General features: G+C 35.3%; 1 protein-coding gene across 1 annotated transcript; it reads left to right on the top strand.

Moving 5' to 3' along the window:
• The first annotated feature begins 1,908 nt into the window (after positions 1-1,908).
• On the top strand, positions 1,909-7,140 carry LOC107717951 (neoverrucotoxin subunit alpha-like). The gene is made up of 5 exons (XM_016524856.1): positions 1,909-1,943; positions 2,641-2,756; positions 2,873-2,957; positions 5,401-5,493; positions 5,648-7,140. Exons 2-5 carry the CDS (start codon positions 2,664-2,666, stop codon positions 7,105-7,107), a joined length of 1,731 nt encoding a protein of 576 aa, XP_016380342.1. The 5' UTR covers positions 1,909-1,943; positions 2,641-2,663; the 3' UTR covers positions 7,108-7,140.
• Positions 7,141-9,414: the final 2,274 nt, after the last annotated feature.

Genomic DNA, 9,414 nt, shown 5'->3' with positions numbered 1-9,414 from the left:
TTTATTAGGAAATGTAAAATGTTGAGAGAATTCATGAAATGAAGTTATTTGAATTGTATTATATGTTTTTTTTTTCATGAAAACTCAATCTACACCAACATTTTCACTAAAAGGAACATATGACGCAAGCCTTTCAGAGTAGAAGCTTAACAAATATTGAAACTGTCATGTTGAAACTTGAGAGACTATAAAGTTGCACCTTTATAGGTTAATTTGTATAGTATTTTCAGCACTGCCATAGAAACCAATCTAAATTCATTTGGCTGGTTCATTTCAGTGTTTTGAACTGTGCTACATGTTTTACATGTTTCAAGCACAGAAGTGGATAAATCTTATCTTTCATAATTCTTATGATTTATCTTTTCTAATTTTCACTGAACCTCCAGAATATTTTTTTTTTCCACAAAACAAATTTGTCATGGCAAATAGATTGACTCAAAATCAGTTAATTGAGTGCACTGAGGCTCTTCTCCATTGACTTTTATTCCATCAGGTCTCCTCATTAACTTTTCTAAGATGACATCACTCTTGATGTACCTAAAGCAGCAAAACTGCATCTACATATGTGCATGCCTTTGGCTGGCGTATCTTGCTGTGGTAAATGCAGAGGTAAATACATTCCCTCAGCGTGCGTGGCGGCGCTCATTCACTGAAGTCTGAATTTCTGTTCATGAGCACAAGGCAAATCAAATTAATATTATTATGAACATTGACAGGGCTTAGATATTGATTTTTTGATTAGATAAATGTTTAGTTTATGACAATTTTTATGCACCTAATTACTGTAAGATAATATATTCATCACATTGATCTGGTGCCTTTTTCTTCCTTCGGCTCATTGTCCGCTCATATACAGCACTCTGCCTACTAGATGGGCAACACAGACACTGCCTAGGGTGCGAAATGATAGCACGTCACTTTGTACAAGACAATGTTTTGTTTTGTTTTTCAGACTGCATCTCTCTAACCATGTGTTGAGTGAATTGTGTCCCTTCAGTGCTGCTACAGGGAATGATTTCTGCACAGCAGCAGCTATCATGAACTGCTTGAAAAGTGGCCTGGACATGTAGGTCATGTGCTGTATTATGAGTGTTTCATGATGATATTTCTCTTGACATATGTATCATGATATTTCAAACACTGAGTACTACTGAATGGTTATAATTATGTTTTTATTTAAATTTAGCACAAGTTTAGAGCTGCACATTTCCCTCCCTCTGCTTCTGGATATCTGTCTTTTTCTTTCTTTATTTCTTTATTTCTCTATTTTTTTTTCTCCGTTTGGCTTTCGTTTTATCTCTGCTTCAGGTGAGACTGAATGCATTTCCCATAACAAACAGTAGACTGAGGAAAACCAAGCGGTTATCAAAACCTGTTCCAGGTCCATCCAAGTGCAAACATCAGTGGCTTTTTACATTATAGTCTGATGACAAAAGTGCATTGCTCTGCAAAACTGTTCTTTGACACAGAAAACAAGTTCAATAATAAGCAGAAAATAAGCTAAATATTAACAGCAAAACAAACTCTGCAAATAGAGTTTTCTGCAAATTCACTGAATACTGGAATGTCAAATGCCCTCAAACGAAGTGAGCTTTTACTTTAACTTAAAGAGTTTGGTGTTTTTCCACCAAGCTTTATTTTGGTCTCATCTGACCATTAAACCCATGCAGTCCCACTGAAAGCTCTAGTCACTATAATAATCTGTTTTAACTTCACATATTAACCTTTCACTTCTCTGCCTTTTTTGGGGGCACAAACACGAATGACTCTGACCTCACAATATTGCGCTGTGATGCTCCAGTGGAGGCACTAAGCAGAGTCCGGGTCCATGAGGGCAAAAGGCCTTTTTTTTTTTTTCTGATTATAAATATCACTACAGAAATCCCATGACATTACCAGAAGATTTAATCTTTTAACTTACCAAGAACACACAGAGACTGCAGGTAATACATCATTTTGAAACAAGATGAACAGGTAATGTTAGTGTGAATGTGCCGTTTAGAGCTCAAGTGGATCACAGGGGATTTAGAGACATGTTTCTATTACAATTCAAAAACTTCACTAGACTGCAAACAAACTAAAGGAAAGAATGTCTTTGGATTCCTAAATACTGGATTTGTTTTAAATGAATTAAATAACCATCCATATTTATTAGGAAATGTAAAATGTTGAGAGAATTCATGAAATGAAGTTATTTGAATTGTATTATATGTTTTTTTTTTCATGAAAACTCAATCTACACCAACATTTTCACTAAAAGGAACATATGACGCAAGCCTTTCAGAGTAGAAGCTTAACAAATATTGAAACTGTCATGTTGAAACTTGAGAGACTATAAAGTTGCACCTTTATAGGTTAATTTGTATAGTATTTTCAGCACTGCCATAGAAACCAATCTAAATTCATTTGGCTGGTTCATTTCAGTGTTTTGAACTGTGCTACATGTTTTACATGTTTCAAGCACAGAAGTGGATAAATCTTATCTTTCATAATTCTTATGATTTATCTTTTCTAATTTTCACTGAACCTCCAGAATATTTTTTTTTTCCACAAAACAAATTTGTCATGGCAAATAGATTGACTCAAAATCAGTTAATTGAGTGCACTGAGGCTCTTCTCCATTGACTTTTATTCCATCAGGTCTCCTCATTAACTTTTCTAAGATGACATCACTCTTGATGTACCTAAAGCAGCAAAACTGCATCTACATATGTGCATGCCTTTGGCTGGCGTATCTTGCTGTGGTAAATGCAGAGGTAAATACATTCCCTCAGCTCAGACAAAATGCAAAAGTCTAACCAGATGTGTTTCAATGGATTAGAGATTTTTAAAAATCTGTGGAAGATTTAATGAACCATTTCTTTAAATATAGGGAATGTTACAACCCAAAGCCGATGAGATTGGGACTTCAACTGAAGAAACTCTAAGAGGACCCAGAGGAATTTTAAAGACTCGAGGTAAGATGTGAGTGGTTCTACAACATGTGAATGAGCTGTTAGAACTCAATAACATCACAGGGACATTGCTCTGACCAAACACCACTGTGAGGTTTGGTATACATGCAATAACTGAGTTCAGACTATTAAATTAGTCCCGCTGTAGTCAATAACTTTATTAATTTAAACTCATCTTTTATCATCAAGATGTCATAATGAAACGTTTTTTCCCTGTGAAAATAATTTCTTATGCCCTAAAATTACTTGAGTGTAACACTACAACCTTGATTCATTTAGTATACATGGTTTCTTGAATATGCAATTGACATGATTGGTTACATGTTTGTGACAGTAAACAGGGCTAGGTTTTTTAAGTCTGTCTTTGGTTCGTTGCGATTTTAATGGGAAAATACTAAACAATGCTGCTGACTGATGAATTCGCACATGGTTTGACTTAAAGCAGATTAAAAACACCACATAGACACAGAAACAACATTGTATCATTGGTGTAACTGCAATGACACAAAGGATATGGGAGTCTTTGGTAGTCCATGGCACTATATATAGCAAAATAATGAAACTTGTCTCACTTACTGGGTGGCCTTGAATAGTCCTAAACAGTGTTGGGGAAAGTTACTTTTAAAAGTAATGCATTACAATATTGCTTTACTCCCTAAAAAGTATCTAATTGGGTTACTTAGTTACTTTTTATGGGAAGTAATGAGTTACGTTACTTTTGCACTACTTTTTCTAATCTGGGCTGGGCTTGCTTGTTTGTTTTTAATGTAAAAAAGTTAAGTCTTTTGTAAATGTAAAAGCCCTTTCACACCAAAAGTGAAATGAATAAGCCTTGGGCTGACGGAAGTATAAATTCACATGTGTAAAATAGAGGACGCTGCTCAAACAAACCATTCAGCTGTGCTGCTGTTCTGGATCACAGAAGAATAGGACACAGGAGAAGAAAGTTCAACACTCTTCAGCAATAAAAAAGTCAAACATAAATGTTATGTTTATCTGAAGTCCTTTTTGCTTAGTATGTTTGAGTTGGATCAATGAAGGTCAGCAACAAAGACATTGTCTGTCAATAAATGAGAAAACAAAGTAGCTGGTCTTATTTGAAAAAGTAAATCAGATATTTTCTTGCTTAAAACAAAAAGTAATATGTAACTTTACTAGTTACTTGGAAAAATAATATGATTGATTACATAACTCACATTACTTGTAATGCGTTACCCCCAACACTGGTCCAAAAACAGGAAGTGAGGCTACATCTCAGCAATGCTTTTCTGTATCGGAATGAAACTTGGAAAGCTTCATTGGCACCATGATCCGAGGGTTTCTGCCAGTTTTGGTGACAGCACCACCAACAAGTCAAGAAATCTGAAAAATGATCCATGGTTATTTTGCATCATATAGAATCTGACATGACAATTGTGATTTTGCCACGGTTGGTCACCTGTCATTTAGAATTTCAGCATGAGTTTTTTATTTTTTTATGTTTTAATGCTTTGTCATTTGCATAGAACTTGATAGACATAACCGACCAGATGTCTAGAGAGTTTCTACTGAGCTTGCAAATATAGTGCCATCTAGCATTAAAAATATATGATATTTTATGAATACTTAAACTTTTATAAAGATTTCCTTAATGTTGTTCAAGATTTCATTGATTTCTTAACACTTTTCTCTTTCATCAGCTTGGTGGCATAGCTTGACCCAGGTCTCAAGAGTGTCTTTTCTAATTCATTTAATGATTTTCATTAGCATTAAGGTGCAAAAATGTGTTATGTTGCCTTGAGAAAGTCAACATAATGAAATGCTATTTAAACTGCTTCTTCTTCTGAGAATGAAATGTTTTGACCCTAACTAGTCCTAGAGCTTTAAAGCTACAACCAGCAAACTCAAGACAGACCTTTAGACTGGTCTGACTCAGTATGCTTGATCTTTTCTAACTGATCTGATATGGTTTTCATAAACCAGATGATTAAATCTACAAAAATCCCATAGACTTTCATTGAGGGGTTAAAAACTATTGTAAAATAACTCTCATGGAGTATTTAAGCTATCATCACTAGCCAAGCTTAACAACTATTCTAGAACAACATGTTAAAACATGTTAGCAGCATGTTTATTTATGCTAGTAATGTGCTAAAACATGCTAGCCACATACTAATTCATGCTAACAATAGGATAAAACGTGCCAATAACATAATAATTTAAGTTAAAAAGTTAAAACATGTTAGCAAAATGTTAATTCGTGTAAGCAATGTGTTAAAACGTGTTACATGATAATGCATGCTAACAACTTGATAGATTATGTTAACAATGTTTAACATTGAATTAAAATGATAAAAAAATAAAAAAAATACATTAAATTGAAGTTTGTCTTGAAATTGTTTTTTTTTTTTACCTGCTCTAAATGTTACATTTTCTCTTTGTTGTTTTTGTATTTTTTTTTCAACAGCTCTGCCATCAGAGACAGTGGAAGTGGCAGCCCTAGGAAGACTTCTGTTCCCTGGTACACTGTATGACTGCCGCAAGGATTCCTTCATTCCAGGTGCTGCACCACCTTAAATAAACTTCTCCTTCATTCCACTTTTCAAAACATGTTGAATAAACACGTATCCGTCATTGTGTATAAATACTAAAAAGCCTGCAAATTAACCCAAGTCACTGAATACAGTAACTGTTCAAGCCACTTCTGATTTCAGGTGTTACTCTGTGGGATAAGAAATCGCTGAGTGAAAATCTGGACAGTCGTCCAAAGCCCCAGGCAAATCTGGAGTTCAGTAGCTCTGATTCTCTCTCAAGTAAATTCAATCTCCTGGATGTAAGTGCCTCCCTGAAGGCCAGTTTCTTGGGGGGGCTTGTGGAGGTGGGAGGATCTGGCAGGTTCCTACGTGACACCAAATCCTCAAACCAACAGTCCAGAGTTACAATGTTTTACAGTGAAACCACAAGATACGAACAGCTCACTATGAGCCATCTGCGCAAGATCACCTACCCTGGGGTGTTTGAGCAGAAAACTGCAACTCATGTGGTCGTTGCTGTGCTGTATGGAGCTCAAGCATTCATGGTGTTTGATCGCACACTATCAGAAGAGGAAAACAAGCAGCAGATGGAGAGAAACCTGAATGCCATGGTTGAAAAGATCCCTAAATTATCCACTGAGGGAAATGCAGCTTTACAAATGGCCACTGCTGAAAAGAAAATGGCTGAGAAGATTGCCTGCACATTTCACGGTGACGTCCGCCTTCAACAGAACCCCACCACATACATGGAGGCCCTGAATCTGTACAAGCAGCTCCCCACTCTGCTGAAGAATCCACAGAATGAAGTCCCAATAAAAGTCTGGCTCCATCCTCTTCAACTTCTGAATGCAACAGCAGCTCGGGTAGAGAGAGAAATCAGTGCAAGTGTGGAGTTCAGTATGGAAGCTATAATTGAGGAGCTGGGAGAGGCAGAGAGGACATTCAATGACCTGTCACGAAACACGCTGGTTAATAGTTTCAGTGACATTAAAGAGAGACTGCGCTCTTTTCAGGACTCATTTAGCATTTACAAGGCAATGCTACTGAAAGCAGTTGGCAGGGTCTTGCCTGCTTTTCGAGGAGGAGAGATGGAGGAGAAGTCTCTGGAAGACATCCTGAAGATCCACAGGAGCTCTCCGTTCAATGCTGACATGCTTAAACAGTGGTTAAATGATGCAAAGTCTGAACTTCACATCTTGAGTTCTGTCACCAAGTCACTGGAAGGGGTCCGAATTGAAGACTCAGATGGTCTCAACAGCATCCTTGTTAATCCTGATTTTCTTGGAGTGTTGTGCTTGACCTTCACGTCTCTGAAGTATGAAGATCCGTATCTTTCAGCCCTGAAGGAGTACCTGAAAACTGACAGGTTTAAAGAGCTAGATGGGGAGCACAGCATGTATCCTGTGGCATCTATCAGGAAGTGGTTTAATAATTCTGATCTCATGGCAAAGATGAGATTCAACGTCAATATCTTGAAACATTTATTAAAGCCATTTGAAGGACAGAAAGTCCTCTTCATTATTTCTGCCATCTCTGATCCCTCCAATCCTGGCTCCTCCATCTATCTGTATGAACTTGGGCAACTGACAGAAAAACAGTACCAGTATCCTTTCAGAGTGCTTTCAGGATTGGAGAATTGAACCAGGATACACTGTTAAATGTAAACAATAAAGTGAACAATCACTGTCAATAAAAGTGATTTATACACTATTAAAATCCAATATTAAAGCACTTCCGTTTCCTGGTACTTCATTTTGATGTTCCCCTATAGATAGTCTGCTGACTATAAGTTACTTATAATAAATATCTACTTACTCTCATCAGGGTAATATCTGTAGATTGTCTATTAAACATTCTGTAGCAATCATTATAATGTCTATAACATGTAAAGAGCTGTTAAACATTTGGTCAGTAAAGTGTTATCCATGTGTTATCAATTTAGGTTGTAGATGTTCAACAACATATTAGCAGACACACAACAAATCCTCAACAAGTTCTCAGTACCTTTATACAGCAAAGTAAGAGCATTTTAGTTGTCAACATGTAGATGTTAACCAGTGTATCAACAGACTTCCAGTACACATTCAGTTGTCTATAAGTAGCAACACAAGATCATTAAAATCAAATCAACAATATAAGGTTACTTACTTTTGATCTTTTGCTTTCGCAAGTATTTTCAAGAGTTCTCTACTAACTGTTTGTTGCATATAAATTTCCTTTCAGTAGACTGTCATTTTATTTTGAGGTACATTCATCTATTCATCTGCTGTCACATAAGGCCCATCTAAATGAAGTGAAAATCTAAGAAATGTTGTTGAATGACTCTTACGGGCCAACATCACAGACAGCATGGCTACTAGTGGATGTTCAGCAGACAGTACAAGTACATATCTGCCAAATGGGAAATAAATAACATCAGTCATCAGTTTGTCCAACCAATTGCTTTTAATGAACTGCTGTCAAAATTTCAATAAACACTGCTGTGGACAACATGAAATGAAAAAGTGCCCTTTTTTTCATTGCAAGATGAGTGTGAATCTATGAAAAAGTCAAAACGTATATTTAAAAAAAATGTATAATAATAAATTGTATGGCCAAGTTAAAACAACAAGGTTAGAAACATGAAAAAAAAGAAAAAAAGTCAGTGATAGAACTGACTGATATCCTGCAAAAGCCTTCCAAGAATCTCCTGTCTGTGTCTCCTGCCTAACCAATAGTCCATTTTATATATATATATATATATATATATATATATATATATAAAGGTAGATGTTTAATATATGCGAATTTGCCATTGTACTATTTTATGGCTGATGTGTTTTAATTAATAAGATAATAAACCACAAACTACGAACTTTTTAAGGTAGCCTGAGGGGAAATCCATAGGCTATTTATTTGTGTTAAACGCGGGTAAAACATATCCTTATTTATTTTGTTAATAAAAGTTCAAAGTTTAATGTTTTTGTTGTTGTTGTTGTTTTCGATTAATAATAATGAGCCATAAGCATGCATTTAAAGTAAGGGGAAAATCCAAAAACCTTACATTTATTTGTGTTACAACGCGGGTACATCAGTGGCGTAGCAAGTCAGCCCCGGGCCCATATGCAAATAATGTGTATGTGTTAAGGTAGGCTATAGGCTAATGCTTGGAAATGTTGTTTAAAGTTTTCAAGTCCATTCATTATTTGTAGCACGCAAGCCACCCAATAATCGCAGCTTTGCGCTTTGTTACAAAGTCTCAGCCTTCTGTCAATTTTATGATAAAATACAAACAACAAACGTTTTTTTACGCTCTTTAATTTGTAGTGAGATAATTCGCCTCAGTTCAAGCTGCATATGAATCAATTATATTTTCTTCTTTAATATTTGCAGCACGAAATAAACATAAATATGTGAATGCATGTTGAAAAAAATCAGAACAACTTAATACAAACAAATGTCTCATGAATCGATCAATCAGAGTTTTAAAAAAAGTCAAAAGAATGACGGATGCCACAGACTTTTTTTTTTTTGGAGGAGTAGGCCTATGGGTGGAATTTTCACATTATATAACATGATTTTATTATCTTAATTTTAACTTTATTCTTAAAATATTATGACATTAATTTTATTTATTTAGTTATTTTTAAACATGGCACAAAAATGCTGCCGTATAGGCTACTGAATGCAAACACAATTTTGGCACATCAGCCCAAAAAACAAACAAAACAAACAAAAAAATTATAATAAAATAAAAGACAAACAAAAAAAGTCAAAAATAGTGAGGGGATATTTGAATTATTTGTTAATAAACTAATGTTTTATGAGTCAATGTTGACTATCCATCCTCATTGGACGTGCCTTTAGAGAAAAATGCACGGATTACATAATGAAAGAGTTTTTGTTTTCGATTTGAATTATTTCGTTTTAAAATAGTAATTTAAAGCATTCTATAGATATATTTATCA

The sequence above is a fragment of the Sinocyclocheilus rhinocerous genome, unplaced genomic scaffold, assembly GCF_001515625.1.
Source record: "Sinocyclocheilus rhinocerous isolate Xijiao unplaced genomic scaffold, SAMN03320098_v1.1 scaffold12094, whole genome shotgun sequence".
NCBI classification, from domain to species: domain Eukaryota; kingdom Metazoa; phylum Chordata; class Actinopteri; order Cypriniformes; family Cyprinidae; genus Sinocyclocheilus; species Sinocyclocheilus rhinocerous.
Note: the sequence above shows the minus strand (reverse complement) of the source record. Positions and strands in the feature narration are given on the sequence as shown.

Coding starts and splice junctions, on each gene's coding strand:
- LOC107717951 (XM_016524856.1), top strand. CDS start 2,664: ATGACATCACTCTTGATGTACCTAAAGCAGCAAAACTGCATCTACATA. Junction 2,757..2,872: donor TTGCTGTGGTAAATGCAGAG/GTAAATACATTC, acceptor CTTTAAATATAG/GGAATGTTACAACCCAAAGC. Junction 2,958..5,400: donor AGGAATTTTAAAGACTCGAG/GTAAGATGTGAG, acceptor TTTTTTCAACAG/CTCTGCCATCAGAGACAGTG.